The 25,469-nt window shown below is 39.9% G+C and overlaps 1 protein-coding gene across 1 annotated transcript in view; it reads right to left on the bottom strand.

The window, feature by feature from the left end:
• The window catches only part of CNOT9 (CCR4-NOT transcription complex subunit 9), a 129,283-nt gene that overhangs the window by 35,636 nt on the left and 68,178 nt on the right, over window positions 1-25,469 (bottom strand). Inside the window, exons 4-6 of the mRNA XM_053712395.1 lie at window positions 16,236-16,345; window positions 15,716-15,814; window positions 14,957-15,048 (exon numbers count right to left, since the gene is read on the bottom strand). Of these exons, the coding sequence (XP_053568370.1) occupies window positions 14,957-15,048; window positions 15,716-15,814; window positions 16,236-16,345 (301 nt within the window). The remainder of the gene's footprint in view (window positions 1-14,956; window positions 15,049-15,715; window positions 15,815-16,235; window positions 16,346-25,469) is intronic.

The raw sequence follows: 25,469 nt of genomic DNA, 5'->3' as shown, positions 1-25,469 counted from the left end.
CAGGGTTAGCCACCAACGGAGTGAGACTCTGGTCTTCTGATCTATTTGAATCACTGGAGACAAGTCTGTATAGTCCCCATTCCACTGTTTCAGCATGCACAGTTGTAATGGTCTTAGATGAATTAGCGCAAAAGGAACTATGTCCATTGCTGCAACCATCAATCCTACCACTTCCATGCACTGAGCTACGGAAGGACGTGGAATAGAATGAAGAACTTGACAAGCGTTTAGAAGTTTTGACTTTCTGACTTCTGTCAGAAAAATCCTCATTTCTAAAGAATCTATTATTGTTCCCAAGAAAGGAACTCTTGTCGACGGAGACAGGGAACTTTTTTCTATGTTCACCTTCCAACCGTGAGATCTGAGAAAGGCCAGAACAATGCCTGTGTGAGCCTTTGCCTTTGAAAGAGACGACGCTTGTATTAGAATGTCGTCCAAGTAAGGTACTACTGCAATGCCCCTTGGTCTTAGAACCGCTAGAAGGGACCCGAGTACCTTTGTGAAAATCCTTGGAGCAGTGGCTAACCCGAATGGGAGGGCCACAAACTGGTAATGTTTGTCCAGAAAGGCGAACCTTAGGAACTGATGATGATCTTTGTGGATAGGAATATGTAGATACGCATCCTTTAGATCCACGGTAGTCATAAATTGACCCTCCTGAATTGTAGGTAGAATCGTTCGAATGGTTTCCATTTTGAACGATGGTACTCTGAGAAATTTGTTTAGGATCTTTAAATCCAGAATTGGTCTGAAAGTTCCCTCTTTTTTGGGAACTACGAACAGATTTGAGTAAAATCCCATTCCTTGTTCTGCCGTTGGAACTGGGTGTATCACTCCCATTTTTAATAGGTCTTCTACACAATGTAAGAATGCCTGTCTTTTTATTTGGTTTGAGGATAAGTGAGACATGTGGAACCTTCCCCTTGAGGGTAGTTCCTTGAATTCCAGAAGATAACCCTGAGAAGCTATTTCTAGTGCCCAGGGATCCTGAACATCTCTTGCCCAAGCCTGAGCAAAGAGAGAGAGTCTGCCCCCTACTAGATCCGGTCCCGGATCGGGGGCTACTCCTTCATGCTGTCTTATTAGCAGCAGCAGGCTTCTTGGCCTGCTTACCTTTGTTCCAGCCTTGCATCGGTTTCCAGGCTGGTTTGGTTTGTGAAGCATTACCCTCTTGTTTGGAGGATGCGGAGTTGGAAGCCGGTCCGTTCCTGAAATTGCGAAAGAAACGAAAATTAGACTTATTCTTGGCTTTGAAAGGCCTATCTTGTGGAAGGGCGTGGCCCTTTCCCCCAGTGATGTCTGAGATAATCTCTTTCAATTCTGGCCCAAAGAGAGTTTTACCCTTGAAGGGGATATTGAGCAATTTTGTCTTGGAAGATACATCCGCTGACCAAGACTTTAGCCAAAGCGCTCTGCGCGCCACAATTGCAAACCCTGAATTTTTCGCCGCTAATCTAGCTAGTTGCAAAGTGGCATCTAAAATAAAAGAATTAGCCAACTTGAGTGCGTGAACTCTGTCCATAACCTCCTCATACGGAGTCTCTCTACTGAGCGACTTTTCTAGTTCCTCAAACCAGAACCACGCTGCTGTAGTGACAGGAACAATGCACGAAATGGGTTGCAGGAGGTAACCTTGCTGTACAAAAATCTTTTTAAGCAAACCCTCCAATTTTTTATCCATAGGATCTTTGAAAGCACAATTATCCTCGATAGGAATAGTAGTGCGCTTGTTTAGAGTAGAAACTGCCCCCTCGACCTTAGGGACTGTCTGCCATAAGTCCTTTCTGGGGTCCACCATAGGAAATAATTTCTTAAATATAGGAGGGGGGACAAAAGGTATGCCGGGCTTGTCCCACTCCTTATTCACTATATCCGCCACCCGCTTGGGTATAGGAAAAGCGTCAGGGTGCACCGGAACCTCTAGGAACTTGTCCATCTTGCATAATTTTTCTGGAATGACCAGGTTGTCACAATCATCCAGAGTAGATAACACCTCCTTAAGCAGTGCGCGGAGATGCTCTAATTTAAATTTAAATGTCACAACATCAGGTTCTGCCTGTTGAGAAATTTTACCTGAATCTGAAATTTCCCCATCCGACAAAACCTCCCTCATGACCCCTTCAGATTGGTGTGAGGGTATGACAGAGCAATTATCATCAGCGCCCTCCTGCTCTACAGTGTTTAAAACAGAGCAATCACGCTTTCTCTGATATGCAGGCATTTTGGATAAAATATTTGCTATGGAGTTATCCATTACTGCCGTCAATTGTTGCATAGTAATAAGCATTGGCGCGCTAGAAGTACTAGGGGCCTCCTGCGTGGGCAAAACTGGTGTAGACACAGAAGGAGATGATGTAGAACTATGTCTACTCCCTTCATCTGATGAATCATCTTGGGCAACTTTACCATCTGTGGCAGTACTGTCCTTACTTTGTTTGGACGCTATGGCACAATTATCACACAATTTTGAAGGGGGAGACACATTGATCTTCATACATATAGAACATAGCTTATCTGAAGGTGCAGACATGTTAAACAGGCTTAAACTTGTCAAGAAAGTACAAAAACCGTTTTAAAACAAAACCGTTACTGTCTCTTTAAATTTTAAACAGTGCACACTTTATTACTGAATATGTGAAAAAGTATGAATATGAAGAAATTTTCACCACAGTGTCTTAAAGCATTAAAAGTATTGCACACCAAATTTCAGAGCATTAACCCTTAAAATAAAGAAACCGGAGCCGGTTACAGTTTTAACCCCTCTACAGTCCCAGCTACAGCCTTTGCTGCGACTTTACCAAACCCAGGGGGAATACGATACCAAATGAAGCCTTCTAGGAACTTTTCCAACCACTTTCAGATCCACACACATGCATCTGCATGTCTTGCTCTCAAAAGTAACTGCGCAGTAATGGCGCGAAATTGAGGCTCAGCCTACAACTGGGAAGGCCCTTCCTGACTGGAAAGGTGTCTAACTCAGTGCCTGACGTTAAAAAATGGTCCCCAAAGTTTGTAAGTGTGAATTTCAAACATAAAAATGTATAAAATGCCCAAATAAAGCAATCGATTTTGCCCATAAAAGTGTCTACCAGTTTTATAGCCCATATTAAGCCCTTTATTCTGTTTGAGACTAAGAAAATGGCTTACCGGTCCCCATGAGGGGAAATGACAGCCTTCCAGCATTACACAGTCTTGTTAGAAATATGGCTAGTCATACCTTAAGCAGAAAAGTCTGCTAACTGTTTCCCCCAACTGAAGTTACTTCATCTCAACAGTCCTATGTGGAAACAGCAACCGATTTTAGTTACTGCTGCTAAAATCATCTTCCTCTCACAAACAGAATTCTTCATCTTTTTCTGTTTCAGAGTAAATAGTACATACCAGCACAATTTTAAAATAACAAACTCTTGATAGTAGAATAAAAAACTACAACTAAACACCACATACTCTTAACCATCTCCGTGGAGATGTTGCCTGTGCAACGGCAAAGATAATGACTGGGGTGGGCGGAGCCTAGGAGGGACTATATGGACAGCTTTTGCTGGGCTCTTTGCCATTTCCTGTTGGGGAAGAGATATTCCCACAAGTAAGGATGACGTGGACCGGACACACCAATGTTGGAGAAACAAACAAAACAAACAAAAACATTATTTCTATAAAAAAAAATTATCTTATAAAATCTTAAAATTCTAAAATATTCTATAATATTTAAAAAATATAATATATAAATTAAAAAGAACATTTATAATATATATCCCCAAAGGAACATATGATAGCATAAAGCAGTATGTTCCTCATTCTATTTGCAAAAGAAAACATATCAACATATCTTCATACCCTATGTCTATATCACAGAGAAAAACTAGCAAGTAATATACACGACATCCGTATGTTTGAATGAGCATACTGTAACAACTCTCATGCCACTAAGGTATCACAAGGACTAGAGTATAACCATACTGCTATAGCAGCCTGCCTTTTTAACAAAGACATCTTAAATAGGAGAGATTCTACTATACTCCAAGAGGCATCTAGATTAGGAAATAGCATCCGTATGTGTTTGCAACTCGAGGTAGACTGAACAACAACTACGTTCCATTCTCATTCTGGAGAACGAGGCGGAGTTAAAATATACGTTCAGCTCCTCTAAAATGGCGCCACTCTGATAATGTAAGGAAGGAGGCGTGGTCAAATGTCGATACGGAATGGAGCTTCACTCCGTCGACTAAATTCCCTCCAATATGAGGAATCCTTGCAGAATCATTGACTTACCCCAGCAGGACACTGGAACCGTTGTGCAGCCTCCTGAAACGCTTCTAAAAGCGGAGATGCAAAATACAAAGGCTAATCACAATGCCTGCTCAGGATGACAAACACATCCACGCAGCCCCTTAGAAATGGCGCCCTCGCGCTCTAGCGGTCCCCTGACAAAGAAAATTCCATTTTGCTGTCAGACCTGAGACCACTCTTCTGCTCTACACTTCAGACCAACTCAGGATCCTAACTGGGTTGTCCCATTCACAAGCAGAAAAACTTAATACAATTTATTTGAGACAGTTAACCCCTTCCTCTCTGAGAACCCAGTCTGTAACACACCTGACACAAAACACTACTGAGTCTTATTAATAAAAGTTTCTCGTCCCCAGTGCCTGCACAACTGCCTAACTTTATCCCATTAATAATAATAGGATCAATTGTATTAATGTACCAAACAGAACTAACTTTTAAAGTGCCATATATTTCCTTTCTTCTGTCAGAAAATTAAATGTGGCACTTACCTCAATGTAGATCAGTCCAGGAGCAGGACAGCTCACCTGGTTTGAGAGGGTTTCCTCCCTCACATGGACCTGTGGAAAGAAGAAAGACTGAATAATCTGCCTCAGGCTTTCAAGTTAGGGCAGCAATAGCTGTTGGGAGGCGCAGTGGGGATTATACCCCACAAGTTCCCAATTGCTCTAGTGAAGAGACTGACATGGGCCTACGGCTAAACCCCAGGAAAAAGTAGGACAAACTTGCACTGCTGAAAAATAATAAAATCTTGATTGAAGAATCTTCTTCCAGACACCTAAACTTTACCACCTCTTTGCTTTTAACGTAGGCAAAGAGAATGACTGGGGGTTGTGGGAAGGGAAGTGATACTTTACAGTTTCCTGTGGTGCTCTTTGCCTCCTCCTGCTGGCCAGGAGTGATATTCCCAACAGTAATTGATGATGATCCGTTGACTCACCGTGTCATAGAAAGAAATTAGTTGTTTTTTCTCTGCAGCTATTTTGCAATTTAATTTTCAAATGCTGCAATATAATATAGAATATAGAATTGCTTTATTCTTTAGTTAATCAACACAGTGCTTTAGTGTAACTGCCTAATTTACAATTTAATTTTATTTCAAAATGACTTACCTGATAAATTTCTTTCTTTTGCGAAGTACCGAGTCCACGGATTCATCCTTACTTGTGGGATATTATCCTTCCTAACAGGAAGTGGCAAAGAGAGCACCACAGCAGAGCTGTCTATATAGCTTCCCCCTTAACTCCACCCCCCAGTCATTCCACCGAAGGCCAAGGAAGAAAAAGGAGAAACTGAAGCTTCTAATAAAAAAATACCATCTGTCTTGAATAGACAGGGCGGGCCGTGGACTCGGTACATTGCAAAAGAAATAAATTTATCAGGTAAGCATAAATTTTGTTTTCTTTTGCATGATGTACCGAGTCCACGGATTCATCCTTACTTGTGGGATACCAATACCAAAGCTTTAGGACACGGATGAAGGGAGGGACAAGACAGGAACTTAAACGGAAGGCACCACTGCTTGTAGAACCTTTCTCCCAAAAATAGCCTCCGAAGAAGCAAAAGTATCAAATTTGTAAAATTTTGAAAAGGTATGGAGCGAAGACCAAGTCGCAGCCTTACAAATCTGTTCAACAGAAGCATCATTTTTAAAAGCCCATGTGGAAGCTACCGCTCTAGTAGAATGAGCTGTAATCCTTTCAGGAGGCTGCTGTCCAGCAGTCTCATAAGCCAAACGGATGATGCTTCTCAGCCAAAAGGAAAGAGAAGTCGCCGTAGCCTTTTGACCCCTACGCTTTCCAGAATAGACAACAAACAAAGATGTTTGACGAAAATCTTTGGTTGCCTGAAAATAAAATTTCAAAGCACGAACCACGTCCAAGTTGTGCAACAGACGTTCCTTCTTGCAAGAAGGATTAGGACACAGAGAAGGAACAACAATTTCCTGATTGATATTCCTGTAAGTAACAACCTTAGGTAGGAACCCAGGCTTGGTATCCAAAACCACCTTATCAGCATGGAACACAAGATAAGGTGAGTCACATTGTAATGCAGATAGTTCAGAAACTCTTCAAGCTGAAGAGATAGCAACTTAACACCTCTTTCGCTTTACCCTTCCTGCTTAGAGCCGGCAAAGAGAATGACTGGGGGTGGAGTTAAGGGGGGAGCTATATAGACAGCTCTGCTGTGGTGCTCTCTTTGCCACTTCCTGTTAGGAAGGATAATATCCCACAAGGATGAATCCGTGGACTCGGTACATCATGCAAAAGAAAATCTCATTGCAGAAGGTGAAGAAAAGTTCTGCCTCTGGGGTTCCCCCCTCTCTCACTCAGAGTGGCAGTTATCTATCGCCCACCACCCCTGGACCAACCTCCCAATTCTTTGACAACTTTCTCTCTAAAAATCAAGAAAATTACACACTCGAGTTATGGAACAACTAAGAAATATCCGCAATGTTTCCAAAGACCTGTCAAGAGATAAAACCATAACGTCTGTAGCTTCACTTTTCTACAATTATCATCAATCTAAAACATCAGAGCTGAAATGCTATGGCACACAAAAAGTTACATTGGGATTAAGAGGAGGCAACCTAGAAAACGCTTTACTGAAGGCAGAAACTAGATGGATATACCTAATGGATACTGTATATCCTAAAGGTCTAAACGAACAAAACAATTCTGTATTTATATGAGGACCTCAAGACAAAATGCTTGGGGCTTTGTAGACATTTTTATTTTTAATAACCTTAAATAAATAATATTCACAATTATTTACTCACAGCATCACTTTGCTCACAATACCCACCAGCACTCATTTGTTCTGCCAACACAGCACTACACGGTAGCGAGCACCAAACACTATAAATGGACTGATTTAAACACATGTTTAATATCAACAGGATACACTATATAACCCGATCCGGAAGATTCAAGATTTAGTTTTATTAACAGCAAATCTATCACTTTCACGTTTCACTTTCCTTTTTTGTTTAGATCACTTAATAGTTGGTCCAAAATAATAAAATCACAAACACAATACTCCAGAGGATCACACTTAATAACATTTGTTTAATTCTACAGGAGATGTACCCTACACACTTTACAATCCACATAGGTCACCCATCATCAAGCAAGACCCAATTCATGTCATCACCACCTAACAGTTACCACTATCACGCCTATGACCATTATTATTATTACTGCTATAAAACATAATTTATGCTTACCTGATAAATTTTTTTCTCTTGTAGTGTATCCAGTCCACGGATCATCCATTACTTATGGGATATTCTCCTTCCCAACAGGAAGTTGCAAGAGGATCACCCACAGCAGAGCTGCTATATAGCTCCTCTCCTAACTGTCATATCCAGTCATTCGACCGAAAACAAACAGAGAAAGGAGAAACCATAGGGTGCAGTGGTGACTGTAGTTTAAAATTTAGACCTGCCTTAAAAAGACAGGGTGGGCCGTGGACTGGATACACTACAAGAGACATAAATTTATCAGGTAAGCATAAATTATGTTTTCTCTTGTTAAGTGTATCCAGTCCACGGATCATCCATTACTTATGGGATACCAATACCAAAGCTAAAGTACACGGATGATGGGAGGGACAAGGCAGGATTAAGCGGAAGGAACCACTGCCTGAAGAACCTTTCTCCCAAAAACAGCCTCCGAAGAAGCAAAAGTATCAAATTTGTAAAATTTGTAAAAAGTGTGAAGCAAAGACCAAGTCGTGGCCTTGCAAATCTGTTCAACAGAGGCCTCATTTTTAAAGGCCCAGGTGGAAGCCACAGCTCTAGTAGAATGAGCTGTAATTCCGGGGTCCGACAGGGGTAGCTCAGTCTCTCCTGTTCGTTTTTTAACTTGCTTACTCTTGTTGAAAATATGCCTTATTGAACCTACTATAGCCTTCCCAGCCTCTGTTCTTTAATAGTGTAATGATACAAATAATTAGCCCTCGGATTGTAAGGGCTTAGTCTATATTTAAACACTTTACATTTTGACAGAGGACTGGGTGATACTCTAAATATTGGATCTTATACTTTATTGCCATAGTGCAAACAACAGAGTTTAAGTGCTTTTATTCTTTCAGCTCTGTTATTTGAGTGTGTGTGAGTTCCTTGTTGATTTAATAAAGTTTAATTGTATGAATGGAATGGAACTATTTTAATTTAAATATACTTTCGCATCAGCAGAGTTAACTAGTACTATACTATTGCAGTATTGGTTTTCTTTTCTTAAACTGGATTGTATCCTCTATTACAATTAGTTTAACTAGTTGTTGTCTGTGTCAGACATGTTTAAACAGACTAGCAAGCTTGGAAAACACTTTAAACAAGTTTACAAGCAATATAAAAAAACGTTACTGCACCTTTAAGAAACACAAATTTTGTCAAAATTTTAAATAACAGTGAAAAAAGGCAGTTACACTAACAAAATTTTTACAGTGTATGTAACAAGTTAGCAGAGCATCGCACCCACTTGCAAAAGGATGATTAACCCCTTAATACCAAAACAGAATAATAACAGACAAAAACGTTTTTTCAAACAGTCACAACAACTGCCACAGCTCTACTGTGGCTTTTTACCTCCCTCAAAAACGACTTTGAAGCCTTTTGAGCCCTCCAGAGATGTCCTGGATCATGCAGGAAGAAGCTGGAAGTCTGTGTCTGTAATTTTTGCTGTGCAAAAAAACGGCAAAATAGGCCCCTCCCACTCATATTACAACAGTGGAAAGCCTAAGGAAACTGTTTCTAGGCAAAATTCAAGCCAGCCATGTGGAAAAAAAAAACTAGGCCCCAATAAGTTTTATCACCAAAATACATATAAAAACGATTAAACATGCCAGCAAACGTTTTATATTACATTTTTATAAGAGTATGCATCTCTATTAATAAGCCTGATACCAGTAGCTCTCACTGCATTTAAGGCTTTACTTACATTAGTTCGGTATCAGCAGCATTTTCTAGCAAACTCCATCCCTAGAAAAATATTAACTGCACATACCTTATTGCAGGAAAACCTGCACGCCATTCCCTCTCTGAAGTTACCTCACTCCTCAGAATATGTGAGAACAGCCATGGATCTTAGTTACTTCTGCTAAGATCATAGAAAACGCAGGCATTCTTCTTCTAAATACTGCCTGAGATAAACAGTACACTCCGGCACCATTTAAAAATAACAAACTTTTGATTGAAGAATAAACTAAGTATAAAACACCACACTCCTCTTACGACTTCCATCTTGGTTGAGGCTTGCAAGAGAATGACTGGATATGACAGTTAGGGGAGGAGCTATATAGCAGCTCTGCTGTGGGTGATCCTCTTGCAACTTCCTGTTGGGAAGGAGAATATCCCATAAGTAATGGATGATCCGTGGACTGGATACACTTAACAAGAGAAAAAGTATTTAATTATTAAAAAAACATCATTGCTGTAGACTGGTAAATAACTATAAATTAGAATATTAGGAATTGTGATTATTTACTAATCTGATCTGACACAGGCATATACCACTACATACCTAACTTGATATCACAAGAGGCTACGATGATCAATACATTATATACACTTTCCTTTCTAAGGAGTAAACAGTGGAATACCCTAATGTATATACATAAGGAACCAATATGCGATATATGCCAAATCCATATCAAAGAAAAGCATTAACATTAACCAAGGACATGATACAACTTCATAGAATTGTAACAATGGCATTAAAACAGAATATATAATCATATCAAATAACCATTACTATATTTGAAAAATAACTCAAAATGTCCAGATGCATTTATCAAAGTAAGTTTACAATGAGAATAAAACCGTCCAAGATTTCTGTATAAGTATACACCTATACAAGAACTGTCAGAAGTAATTAAACATTAATCTATGCAAAATAAAAGTTGCTGACGAACTTCCATAATATCCCAATGACATCACCATAGTACACATGCAAATCCGAATGAGGATGGCTCTGATTCGTTGTGAATACAGTTAGGGACGGGGCTTACGCTATTTAAACCTGCCGACGCGTGTCACCTTTTGAGAAAGCCGTGACTGTAACGGCGAAACATGTTAAGGGCAGACATTTAGATTCATCTCACTCTACTTTTAAATAAGCAGTATGATTCTTAGTTGTAAACATGGCATGATCGTTGGGAACTTGTGTATCACTAATGGTTATCACTGGGGTTAAGTGGATACAGATATAGAGTATCCCCTTTTTTCAAGGTATATGCACTTTCATGTGGTTCTTATATCGACACTGGGTCTTACGTTGGGAACAATATTTAATATACACCATCTTGTGTTATATGCTACTCTAAACTGACAAGTTCAACAGTCCTTACTACTTTACTAAAAGTGTGCCACAAATCAAGTCAAATGTTCATGTAGAGCACATTATTAAATATACCAGTCAACTAGAGGACTATAAGCAGTAATTATTTGGAGGCTTATCACCTATATTGCTTTATATTAAAATCTGAATATTGGTTATTTATTCAAACCCAAAAGGACCAGGGATCTTTAGTAACGATATTAAGCATTGCGGTAAATTTAACAATAAACTGGCAAAGAATAACTTGCAAAAACAACTTAGAACTGATAGTATTTACATTATTGATATATATAGATATAGAGATAGATATATATATATATATATATATATATATATATATATATATATATATATATATATATATATATATATATATATATATATATATATATATATATATATATATATATATATATATATATATATATATATATATATATATATATATATATAGCGCGCAAGGCTGTACTTGTAACCAGAAATCGGCAAGGAATAACTTGCAATAGTAATCTACAACTGATACTATTACACTCTAATAAGCTTAAAAGTGATAAAGTACACAACTTTGTTACCAATTAGATTGAGACTATCATTTACACACCCTAAGACTATCTTATTTTGTTTTGGAATAGTGAATGATTTAACCCAGAAACTGCAGATATAACATTATCCTTGCTGGATGTAATTTGAATACATAGTTTAGGGAACAGTTTTGATGAAATAATTGCAAACTATTTTCCTCTGTATTCACAGCAGTGTCAGTTTATACCATCACATAAAGGCAAGGGGCATTCTTTGTTTTTACTTCTAATAAGGTGCACAATTACCTCTGATATAAGTACTGATAATGAGTGCCTAAATCCTCTTTGAAATCCAACGATATCCTGTGGGTGTTATGCTTACAACCCTCTGACAAACTATAGTGATACACATGCCATGTTATAATTGATGAATAACAACGCATCATATCTGTGTTTTTAAATTCACACATCTTTTTATCTTTAAATTTCAATAAAAGTTATGTTTTAACAATAGCGTCACTCCCCTACTCCCCTACTTCCTGAAATCGACGAGTAGACAGGAGACACCGAAGTGCTAGTTAAGTGCATACTTAGGTCAGTCTTGTCCTAACTCTACCCCTTTTCTTCTCTAAAAATACCTGCTCTAATTCTGGGGGACCTCAATATCCCCATTGACAAGCCATCTGCACCTGCTGCTTCTTAACTGCTTTCACTCAAACACTCCTTCGGTCTCTCATAATCCACCCTATGCCCTACTCACTGCGATGGACACTATCAATCTGGAATTCTCCTACCTCTGATGTCACCTGTCGCCCGTTTCCCCATCTCAGACCACGATCTGCTCACCTATAATCTTAATGTACAGGCTAAACCTACTTCTCCCCCTCTCCCCCCGTAGAATTCTGCACACTGTGAATCCTCTCCAATCTTCCAACCTTATTCAAAGACTCCTCACCCACACATCTACGATATCCTGCCCTGACCTTGCTACAACCCACTATAACGATACTCTCTACTCTGCCCTTGACACTCTTGCTCCTCCCCAACTACACAAAACCCCATGTTGTCAGCTCCAACAAAAATGCTCCTGCACTGCAGAGCGCGCCTGGAGGAAATTTCGCTCTGAACCGGATTTCATCCTCTATAAGTTCACTTCATTATTAAACCTCTGCTCTACACTTAGCAAAGCAAACCTATTTCTCTTCTAATATCTACTCACTTCTCAAACCCTAAACGACTCCTCCACTTTCAACTCTCCTCTCTACTCACCTGCACCACCCACTTCATCTTTAGTGCTCAAGACCTGGTAGACTACTTTATAAACTAAATGCTTTCCATCCGAAGCAACATTGCACAAGCCAATCTTCCATTTCCGCCCCCAGTCACCCCCTCTGCCACAGTGTGCGTGCATCTTCCCCCCAACCACTGAGAATGAAAAGGGTTCCTTATTTTCTTACTCGTGCCTAACTACCTGCCCACATGACCCTATGCCTTCACATCTAATACCTTCTCTGTCTTCCAAACTAACTCCAGTTCTTACTCAAATATTCAACCTATTAATTTCTACCAGTTCATCCCCATCTTCTTTCAAACATGCAAAGGTCACCCCATCCTCAAAAAACCCTCCCTCTAACCCAATTCTCCTGCAAACCATATCACTGCTTCCGCTAGCTTCAAAATTCCTGGAAAACTATTTTTTGACCGCCTAGCCCACTTCCTGTCCTCAAATTCCTTGCTTGACCCCCTGCAATCTGGTGTGTCTGTCCCAAACACTCAACTGAGACTGCCCTCACAAAGGTTAACAACTATTTTCTTTCTGCTAAAAACAACGGCCCCTTCTCTATACTTATATTACGTGACATCTCTGCTGACAAGACTTCGCTTCTTCTAATCCCCCTCTAATTCTACTCTTCTATTACTGTTGGCGGCACCACTATCTCCCCATCACACCAAGTTCGCTGCCTCAAAGTTACACTGGACTCAAATCTGTCCTTCATACCTCACATCCAATTTCTCTCTTCATCCTGAGGCAACCACCTACGCAATCTCGAAAATTCATCCGTTTCTGAGGGCTGAAACTACTAAACAGCTAATCCACCCCCTGTTAATTTCCTGAATTAACTACTGTAATAACTTTCTAACTGGTCTTCCGGTCTTCCTCTCTCTCGCCTCTATCCCATTCAATCCATCCTAAATGCCTCTGCCAGGCTAATCCACCTTTCCCAACGCTCTGTACTTGCTGCACCTCTCTGCAAGTCCCTTCACTGGCTCCCCATTCACAGCAGAATTGAATTCAAAATTATCACCCTGACCTACAAAGCCCTTACCAATGATGCCTACCCTACCTGTCCTCACTAATCAACAAAAATACTTTAGCCTGCTCTCTAAGATCCAACAATGACCTGCTCCTTGCATCTTCTACCATCACCTCCTCATGCTAGATTGCAGAACTTCTCTTGTGCGGCACCAACCCTCTGGAACACACTTCCTTGAGCTGCCAATCTTTCCCCTAATCTGTCCTCCTTTGAATGCACTCTAAAGACCTTTTTGTTCAGGGAAGCCCATCACCCAAATCAGTAACAAATTAATTCCACTTGCCTAATAGCTGCCCTTATCTGACTCTGCACTAATATTCTCACCTTTGCAGTCCCCACCTCCTGTTTCTCACCCTCCTACCCTTATAGAATGTAAATTCCCACGGGAATAGTGCCCTCAATTCCCCCTGTATTTGTTTGTAAATTTTGTCCTGTGTCTTAAAAATATTGTATAACCGTTTTTATCTTTTATCTTTGTACCCATGGACAGCACTGCAAAATGTGTTGGCACTTTATAAATAAAAAATAATAATAAAATAAGATAGTTTCTCGAAATCATAACATATAAAATATGATGAATAGCATAGAAAATATATCCCAGAGGACTGATATTTGCAGCTCAATGCCGCATACTCATGATTTGCCAGCTTTACTAGCATGCCATAGCATATTTTAAAGTGCAAACAATTTTTCTATGATTAAGATGCTAGGAAAACAAAGAATATGCACCCTCACAGGATCCTAGGAGTGATTTTTATGATCTCACTTCCTGTGACATCACAACCAGATAGCATCATCCACTAAAGCTTTACCTGACCAAAGACCAGGCCTCTGCAAGCACGCCCAGAGTTCTTAGAAGGACTAAAGCCCAATGAAAGTTGTTTTCAGGACCAAAAACAGTACCTCAGCTAGTAGCTAAAGGCAAATATCAGCAGCTGATTTGGTAAGAGAGGTAAACACAGAGATGCCTTTAGAGGGCCTAAGCTTTATGGAGGCATGTCCAGGACCCATAATGGCTGCTGCAGGTTACCTCAGCTAAGAAGCCAAAAGTAAGTTGCAGTACCGTTTTATTTTTTTTTTTTTTTTAAAGGAAGATAAGTTCATAAATGCCTTAGGATGACCAACGCCCTATAAAGACTTATCTAGGATCTAGACTAGCTGCCACAGGTTACCCCCAGCTAAGAAACCAACAGTAAGTCCCAGCAGCCAGGTCCAATGTTCGGGTGGAGGTAAGAACAGCAGAAAGAGTCCCCATCATGTTGGATAAGCAGAACTAGGAATGGATGGAGTACTCAGGAAACCCTTATAGGTTTAAAGAGAGGAGTGGTTTTCATATGGTATGTATTACACCAGGAAGGGCCAAGATAAATAATTGCTTTCAACATTTTCAAATCTGTAAAATATAGGTTTACTAGTAATAATAATAATAATAATACTACTAATACTAATAAAAATAAAAATAAATTCCTACGGTTATGAAATATTAAAATACCTTGGGTTGTCAGACAAGCGGAGGTAACAGCGGACTACATGCTTCAGCAGTCTAGCAGATGGCTCCTTAGAAAGTTGCAGGACCATTTTCCCCTAAGTGATAAAAACCCAAAATTATACAAATTTCCATTTAAAAAAAATAATAAAAAAATACTAATTTAATTACCCCATTTTAATCTTAAAGGATACACGTTAGAATTAAATATAGCTCTGAGTGCAAAAGGCTAAATATAAATGTTTTGCTAAATATGTAAATATTATATTGTTAGAAAGGCATAACAGAGTTGTTTACGGCTGTTATACAGCATGCTTGGGGAAACTACCCTAATAGCCAATGTCTGATCTTATTACACCAGACATAAAGAGAATGGTCTAGCCAGCATTACAAACATAAATGCAGAAAAATATACTAAAGATACACTTATTATACAGCTTAGTAGTAAACAGTGTAATCTGCAGCACATCAGATTAGAGAACCCAGGGTTCAAACACATTAGATATAAATATTGTAAAACAGAAGATTAAAAAAAATTACTAATACAACAATGGGGGTAATAGCATCAAGTATAATTTTCAATAATACATTTTTTTATATATATAAGATACCAAGGATGTGAATAATTAAAAAAAAACTACAATCATTAAAAGCCTGAAGAGAAGCACAAGTGTAACAAATGCATTAAAGTAATCAAAAATAGTATTTTCTTCATTTAAATTAGCTTCTCTGCAATATTAAATTGATACTTATATGGGGCGTTACCAATATCATTGCAACATGAGAAAAACGTTCATAAGTTTGACAGATGTAAGCCAAGCCTGTGTCATCAAGGAGAATTTTCTGAAGAATAAACGTGGCAACCTTTAAAAATATAAGTAATAAAATGGTAGATATTAGGTATAAGAAAATGAAATAATCCAGTTACTGATAACTCAGATAGCAGTTATTTAAATATTTTTTAATATGTATTATGTTCATACTAACAAATTGTGACAACAGTTTTATAGAGATATTATAGAGTTATTTTGAAGGTTATGCAGCCACCGGAATAAACAGCAATTTTTAAGTAAGCTGACAAACTTCAGAACAAAAGTAATCAAACACCATCCACATATATGATAAGCAATTCACTTTACCGTATCTAGAAACAAACAGTAGACAAGGAGGAGACGGGAAAAAAAACAAAGCAATGAATATAGGAAAATAAGAAAAGTGAAGCCAGTTAATTAGTGGAACATTGCAATTAAAAGACAAAGGCGGAGGATGAACTCTTAAATCTGACCGTTTTAGAAAGTTCACTTCCAGATTCCATAATCCGCAGACACAATGGGATGATTTCTGTAGTCAAAAGGAAATTTATGACTTCTTGTTCATCTGTCTTCACAAGAGCTCCTGTGTTCAACAAAAACATTTTAGTTAAAATATGAAAAAGAAAAATAAGGAGGACAATCTTAAGTAATTTCCCATAAGTATAACACTTAAAAAAAAGATAGTGTTTTTATATGCTATATATAATAACAAATTATGCTTACCTGATAATTTCCTTTACTTCCGTTGGAAAGAGTCCACAGCTGCATTCATTACTTTTGGGAAAATAAACCTGGCCACCAGGAGGCGGCAAATACACCCCAGCCAAAGGCTTAAATTCTCCTCCCACTTCCCTCATCCCCCAGTCATTCTGCCGAGGAACAAGGAACAGTAGAAGAAATATCAGGGTGAAAAAATGTGCCAGAAGAATAAAAAGATGCCCCATGAAGAAAAAGGGTGGTGAGATGTGGACTCTTTGTAAGAAAAGGAAAATTATCAGGCAAGCATAATTTATGTTTTTCTTCCTAATTGGAAAGAGCCCACAGCCGCATTCATTACTTTTGGGAAAACAATACCCAAGCTAAAGAGGACACTGAATGCCAAAACGGGAGGGTACAATAGGCGGCCCATTATGAGGGCACCAAGCCAGAAAACACTACCCAACAAAAACCCTGCTTTGTCCAAAGCCGAGAAAAACTTTGAAAAGGAAAGGCCCCAAGGACACTGACCTGCAGATAGTCCAGAAGCCTAGCTAGAGACCGCAAAAACATAATTTATGCTTACCTGATAAATTCCTTTCTTCTGTAGTGTGATCAGTCCACGGGTCATCATTACTTCTGGGATATTAACTGCTCCCCTACAGGAAGTGCAAGAGGATTCACCCAGCAGAGCTGCATATAGCTCCTCCCCTCTACGTCACTCCCAGTCATTCGACCAAGGACCAACGAGAAAGGAAAAGCCAAGGGTGAAGTGGTGACTGGAGTATAAATTAAAAAATATTTACCTGCCTTAAAAACAGGGCGGGCCGTGGACTGATCACACTACAGAAGAAAGGAATTTATCAGGTAAGCATAAATTATGTTTTCTTCTGTTAAGTGTGATCAGTCCACGGGTCATCATTACTTCTGGGATACCAATACCAAAGAAAAAGTACACGGATGACGGGAGGGATAGGCAGACTCTTTATACAGAAGGAACCACTGCCTGAAGAACCTTTCTCCCAAAAATAGCCTCCGATGAAGCAAAGGTGTCAAATTTGTAAAATTTGGAAAAAGTATGAAGCGAAGACCAAGTTGCAGCCTTGCAAATCTGTTCAACAGAGGCCTCATTCTTGAAGGCCCAAGTGGAAGCCACAGCTCTAGTAGAATGAGCTGTAATTCTTTCAGGGGGCTGCTGTCCAGCAGTCTCATAAGCTAAACGAATTATGCTACGAAGCCAAAAAGAAAGAGAGGTAGCGGAAGCTTTTTGACCTCTCCTCTGCCCAGAGTAAATGACAAACAGAGAAGACGTTTGTCGGAATTCCTTAGTTGCCTGCAAGTAAAATTTTAGAGCCCGGACTACATCCAGGTTGTGCAGTAGACGTTCCTTCTTTGAAGAAGGATTTGGGCATAAAGAAGGAACAACAATCTCTTGATTGATATTCCTGTTAGTAACTACCTTAGGTAAGAACCCAGGTTTAGTACGCAGGACTACCTTATCCGAATGAAAAATCAAATAAGGAGAATCACAATGTAAGGCTGATAATTCAGAGACTCTTCGAGCCGAGGAAATAGCCATTAAAAATAGAACTTTCCAAGATAACAACTTTATATCAATGGAATGAAGGGGTTCAAACGGAACGCCCTGTAAAACATTAAGAACAAGGTTTAAACTCCATGGTGGAGCAACAGTTTTAAACACAGGCTTAATCCTGGCCAAAGCCTGACAAAAAGCCTGGACGTCAGGAACTTCTGACAGACGTTTGTGTAACAGAATGGACAGAGCTGAGATCTGTCCCTTTAATGAACTAGCAGATAAACCCTTTTCTAAACCTTCTTGTAGAAAAGACAATATCCTAGGAATCCTAACCTTACTCCAAGAGTAACCTTTGGATTCACACCAATGTAGGTATTTACGCCATATCTTATGGTAAATCTTTCTGGTAACAGGTTTCCTAGTCTGTATTAAGGTACTAATAACTGACTCAGAAAACCCACGTCTTGATAAAATTAAGCGTTCAATTTCCAAGCAGTCAGCTTCAGAGAAGTTAGATTTTGATGTTTGAAGGGACCCTGTATCAGAAGGTCCTGTTTCAGAGGTAGAGACCAAGGCGGACAGGATGACATGTCCACCAGGTCTGCATACCAAGTCCTGCGTGGCCACGCAGGTGCTATTAGAATCACTGATGCTCTCTCTTGTTTGATTCTGGCTATCAATCGAGGAAGCAACGGGAAGGGTGGAAACACGTAAGCCATCCTGAAGTCCCAAGGTGCTGTCAGAGCATCTATCAGGACTGCTCCTGGATCCCTGGATCTGGACCCGTAACGAGGAAGCTTGGCGTTCTGTCGAGACGCCATGAGATCTATCTCTGGTTTGCCCCAACGTCGAAGTATTTGGGCAAAGACCTCCGGATGAAGTTCCCACTCCCCCGGATGAAAAGTCTGACGACTTAAGAAATCCGCCTCCCAGTTCTCCACTCCCGGGATGTGGATTGCTGACAGGTGGCAAGAGTGAGACTCTGCCCAGCGAATTATCTTTGATACTTCCATCATAGCTAGGGAGCTTCTTGTCCCTCCCTGATGGTTGATGTAAGCTACAGTCGTGATGTTGTCCGACTGAAACCTGATGAACCCCCGAGTTGTCAACTGGGGCCAAGCCAGGAGGGCATTGAGAACTGCTCTCAATTCCAGAATGTTTATTGGCAGGAGACTCTCCTCCTGACTCCATAGTCCCTGAGCCTTCAGGGAATTCCAGACGGCACCCCAACCTAGAAGGCTGGCGTCTGTGTTACAATTGTCCAGTCTGGTCTGCTGAATGGCATCCCCCTGGACAGGTGTGGCCGAGAAAGCCACCATAGAAGAGAATTTCTGGTCTCTTGATCCAGATTCAGAGAAGGGGATAAGTCTGAGTAATCCCCATTCCACTGACCTAGCATGCACAGTTGCAGTGGTCTGAGGTGTAAGCGTGCAAAGGGTACTATGTCCATTGCCGCTACCATTAAGCCGATTACCTCCATACATTGAGCCACTGACGGGTGTTGAATGGAATGAAGAGTGCGGCAAGCACTTTGAAGTCTTGATAGCCTGTCCTCTGTCAGGTAAATCTTCATTTCTACAGAATCTATAAGAGTCCCCAGGAAGGGAACTCTTGTGAGTGGAACGAGTGAACTTTTCTTTTCGTTCACCTTCCATCCATGTGACCTTAGAAATGCCAGCACTAACTCTGTATGAGATTTGGCAGTTTGAAAGCTTGAAGCTTGTATCAGAATGTCGTCTAGGTATGGAGCTACCGAGATTCCCCGCGGTCTTAGTACCGCCAGAAGAGCACCCAGAACCTTTGTGAAGATTCTTGGCGCTGTAGCCAATCCGAATGGAAGAGCCACAAACTGGTAATGCCTGTCTAGGAAGGCAAACCTTAGGTACCGGTAATGATCTTTGTGAATCGGTATGTGCAGGTAAGCATCTTTTAAATCTACAGTGGTCATGTACTGACCCTCTTGGATCATAGGTAAAATTGTCCGAATAGTCTCCATCTTGAACGATGGAACTCTTAGGAATTTGTTTAGGATCTTTAAGTCCAGGATTGGTCTGAAAGTTCCCTCTTTTTTGGGAACCACAAACAGATTTGAGTAAAACCCCTGTCCCTGTTCCGATCGTGGAACTGGATGGATTACTCCCATTAACAAGAGCTCTTGTACGCAGCGTAGAAAAGCCTCTTTCTTTGTCTGGATTGTTGACAATCTTGACAGATTAAATCTCTCTCTTGGAGGAGAGTATTTGAAGTCCAGAAGGTATCCCTGAGATATTATCTCTAGCGCCCAGGGATCCTGAACATCTCTTGCCCAAGCCTGGGCGAAGAGAGAAAGTCTGCCCCCCACTAGATCCGATCCCGGATCGGGGGCCCTCAATTCATGCTGTTTTGGGGGCAGCAGCAGGTTTCCTAGTCTGCTTGCCCTTGTTCCAGGACTGGTTAGGTTTCCAGCCTTGTCTGTAGCGAGCAACAGCTCCTTCCTGTTTTGGTGCAGAGGAAGTTGATGCTGCTCCTGCTTTGAAATTACGAAAGGAACGAAAACTAGACTGTCTAGTCTTGGCTTTGGCTTTGTCCTGAGGCAGGGCATGGCCTTTACCTCCTGTAATGTCAGCGATAATCTCTTTCAACCCGGGCCCGAATAAGGTCTGCCCTTTGAAAGGTATATTAAGCAATTTAGACTTAGAAGTAACATCAGCTGACCAGGATTTTAGCCACAGCGCCCTGCGTGCCTGAATGGCGAATCCTGAATTCTTCGCCGTAAGTTTAGTAAGATGTACTACGGCCTCCGAAATGAATGAATTAGCTAGTTTAAGGACTCTAAGCCTGTCCGTAATGTCGTCCAGAGTAGCTGAACCAATGTTCTCTTCCAGAGACTCAATCCAGAATGCCGCTGCAGCCGTGATGGGCGCAATGCATGCAAGGGGTTGCAATATAAAACCTTGTTGAACAAACATTTTCTTAAGGTAACCCTCTAACTTTTTATCCATTGGATCTGAAAAAGCACAGCTATCCTCCAACGGGATAGTGGTACGCTTAGCTAAAGTAGAAACTGCTCCCTCCACCTTAGGGACCGTTTGCCATAAGTCCCTTGTGGTGGCGTCTATTGGAAACATTTTTCTAAATATCGGAGGGGGTGAGAACGGCACACCGGGTCTATCCCACTCCTTAGTAACAATTTCAGTAAGTCTCTTAGGTATAGGAAAAACCTCAGTACTCGTCGGTACCGCAAAATATTTATCCAACCTACACATTTTCTCTGGTATTGCAACTGTGTTACAATCATTCAGAGCCGCTAACACCTCCCCTAGTAATACACGGAGGTTTTCCAGTTTAAATTTAAAATTTGAAATATCTGAATCCAGTCTGTTTGGATCAGAACCGTCACCCACAGAATGAAGTTCTCCGTCCTCATGTTCTGCCACCTGTGACGCAGTGTCTGACATGGCCCTAATATTATCAGCGCACTCTGTTCTCACCCCAGAGTGATCACGCTTACCTTTTAGTTCTGGTAATTTAGCCAAAACTTCAGTCATAACAGTAGCCATATCCTGTAATGTGATTTGTAATGGCCGCCCAGCTGTACTCGGCGCTACAATATCACGCACCTCCCTCTGAGCGGGAGATGTAGGTACTGACACGTGAGGCGAGTTAGTCGGCATAACTCTCCCCTCGTTGTTTGGTGAAATTTGTTCAATTTGTACAGATTGATTTTTATTTAAAGTAGCATCAATACAGTTAGTACATAAATTTCTATTGGGCTCCACTTTGGCATTGCAACAAATGACACAGGTATCATCTTCTGAATCAGACATGTTTAACACACTAGCAAATAAACTTGCAACTTGGAAATACAATTCAAATAGAATAATATTAAAACGTACTGTGCCTTTAAGAAGCACAGAAGATCTATGACAGTTAAAAATTAATAAATTGAAACAGTTATAGCCTCAATCCTTGTAAACAACACAACTTTAGCAAAGGTTTAATCCCATTAGCAAAGATAACAATTTCTGAAAGCAGGAAACAAATTACAGAATAAAAGTTTTTATTTCAGTCAAACTATAATTCTCACAGCTCTGCTGAGAGAAATTACCTCCCTCAAAATAAGTTTTGAAGACCCCTGAGCTCTGTAGAGATGAACCAGATCATGCAGGGAATACAATGAGTTGCTGACTGAAATATTTGATGCATAGTAAAAGCGCCCCTCCCCCACACACACAGCAGTGAGGGAGAACAGAAACTGACAGAAAAAACAGATTTAAGCAACTGCCAAGTGGAAAAATGGTGCCCAAACATTTATTCACTCAGTACCTCAACAAATGAAAACGATTTTACATTCCAGCAAAAACGTTAAACATAATCTCTAGTTATTAAACAGCTTTATGTCTTTCTTACAGTGTAATTCTAGTGAAGTACCATTCTCCCAGAATACTGAAGTGTAAAGTATACATACATGACATTATATCGGTATGGCAGGATTTTCTCATCAATTCCATTGTCAGAAAATAAAAACTGCTACATACCTCTATGCAGATTCATCTGCCCGCTGTCCCCTGATCTGAAGTTTACCTCACTCCTCAGATGGCCGAGAACAGCAATATGATCTTAACTACTCCGGCTAAAATCATAGCAAAACTCTGGTAGATTCTTCCTCAAACTCTGCCAGAGAAGTAATAACACACTCCGGTGCTATTTTAAAATAACAAACTTTTGATTGAAGATATAAAACTAAGTATAATCACCATAGTCCTCTCACACGACCTATCTAGTTGCTGGGTGCAAGAGAATGACTGGGAGTGATGTAGAGGGGAGGAGCTATATGCAGCTCTGCTGGGTGAATCCTCTTGCACTTCCTGTAGGGGAGCAGTTAATATCCCAGAAGTAATGATGACCCGTGGACTGATCACACTTAACAGAAGAAATAAGACTCAACTGAGCCAACAGTCCTCTAGGAGACACCGTAGCCCAACAGGCAGTCCCTCACCACTCACCCCTCACTAATGAGGGGGAACATCAGCCTAAACTCCCCAAGGGATAAGGCAAGGAAGAACCGAAGGGGAACCGAAAGGTCACAACAAGATCCATAAAAGGAAACCCCCCAAAAGTGAGCCCAGCTCACAAAGGCCCAAATGGGTTCTGACAGACAAGAGGAGGTTACGCCCAGACCAAGCAGAAACCAGAGGTTTAGGACCGGTCCTCAAACCAGAGAAGTCATTCTCTCAACATCGTGCAAAAGCCCCGAAAGACAACTGAAGACGGAGTCCTCACATTGTCAGCACTAAGAATACTACAGTATTTAGACAAAAAAAGAACGTGTAACAGACCCAGGCAAAAAAAAACCCTGAGTAAAGAACACACAGCAATCATCAGGATGACACAGAAGAATATTTGCTGAGAATTAAAAAGCGGCTAGCTAGAGAACAGATTGTAAAAGGAGAACTCCCAGACAGAGGGCACCCTCTAGGCAATCAAAACCACTAGACCTACACACAGGGCTCCAAAAAGGGAAGCACAGAACCTCAACGAGACCCGAGAGCGAGCGAGAGAGATTACGCCCAGAACCCGAAGGTGAATGGTAACCTGGGACCCTCAGCTTGTAAACCCAGGGAGCTAGCTACTATGCCAAAAAAAGTGCTAAGAGGGAGCGCTACAACACCCCTGTGATGGGATGAGTTGCTAAAGGTGGAATCCAAGAGATAGTACTATGATAGAGTCACAAAATGAATCCTGACCGGATTATATAGAATATGTACGATATACAATAAATAAGTTACAGATTATAATGCAATTTAATTGTTAAAATTCACATGTTGCAAGGTATCAAAAATAAGAATAACAAAGTCTTAAAGAACTAAAATAAAATTAAGAAATGACACAATTAAAACAATTTGTCACAAATATAAACAAAATAGAAAAAGTGGGATAATATGTATATCCTTGTGAACAGCTAATGTATCAAGTTAAAATCACTAATATATCAGGTTAAATAGCAAGTTAAAAAACAAGGCGACCTATGAACTGGGTAACTGAATGGAATAAAATAAAATAAAATGAAATTAGATAAATATCCAATTAGGCAAAATATAACCAGGAATATGTCCAAAAAATGTCCAGAAAGAAATGTGTCCCAAAGGTGTCCAGATGAGGTTGAGATCAAAGTCTAACCAATTAAGGTTTAGGTGATGGTGAATCCGTGATAGGTGTGTTAAAAAATATATAAAAAGGTGTACACCTAAAAAATAGGGGTTATACCCTCGGTCTCTGCGTAATCTGCGTTTTAATCCTAAATGTGGTATCCCAAATAATGAGGGTGTTGAAAATAGTGATCATATAATGTTCCTCTTCTTAGTGAAGTATATCCAATAAGAAATAACGTGAAAAATCCTATAAAGGAATAGAAATAGAAATAGTGCAATAATGCTTCTGAATATGAATAAAGTAGGTATTGGAATTACCAAATAAACCTGAGCCGTAATACCAGTATAATCAACGCGTTCCGGTCCCCAAGGACCTTTCTCAAGACTGGTATCGGCTGTAAGAGAATCTTACCTTAAATAAATAGTATTGACCAATTGAACGTCTTTAAAATTGCGCCATAAAATTCACGCCAAAAAACGTCAAATAGAGACCCGTATGTTGAAACGTATGCTAAAACTACTGGCTATAATTGACCCCGGATATATAATCCTAAGTGTAAGTTAGCATCTGTTAGTAAGAATCTTTTTCCTATCCTTACCATGACCTATCTCCGGTGTGACCTGACGTTGTCACCGGATGCGTACTCCAACCGGAAGTGACATCATATCCCATGCATTCACTTCCTCACTTGCGCTATCAGGCCCGGTGTATATATCTCTCAGGTTCAGCTTGTCTCGGCGGCAATTAGCATGTGCTGAAGTCCTATACGGGTCTCTATTGTAAGCTGTTGTAACACAGACTCAGGTTTATATGGATAATAGAAATACCTATCGTAATATATCTCATTAATATGGAGGCAATTGTAAAACATGCATTATATAACAAGTACATTGTACTATATAAGAAAAAATGCTTAATAAATACTCCATGATTCCTTGTTACAAAATGATAAAAGAATACTACAAGAATAATACAGTAGTATTACACTCTCCCTATGGTTGAATGTGGTTCAAATCATTAGCGTAATCAGTTTGACTTAAGGGAGGTGCACTATGGAATACGTAAAATAAAGATTATATTACAAAAGATAAATACTATAAGACTTGTAAATGATAAAAGTTGTATAAAATCTTAAAGAGTCTTAAAAGCATCCAATAAAAAAAATGGTGGTAAACAATTTATAGACATTAAATAAACATATGTTGTGATTCATATATATATATATATATATATATATATATATATATATATATATATATATATATATATATATATATATACACACACACACACACACACACACAGGGAGTGCAGAATTATTAGGCAAATGAGTATTTTGACC

This window comes from Bombina bombina, chromosome 1, assembly GCF_027579735.1.
Source record: "Bombina bombina isolate aBomBom1 chromosome 1, aBomBom1.pri, whole genome shotgun sequence".
Taxonomy (NCBI): domain Eukaryota; kingdom Metazoa; phylum Chordata; class Amphibia; order Anura; family Bombinatoridae; genus Bombina; species Bombina bombina.
The sequence above is the reverse complement of the archived record's forward strand: the minus strand, read 5'-3'. Positions and strand labels throughout refer to the sequence as shown.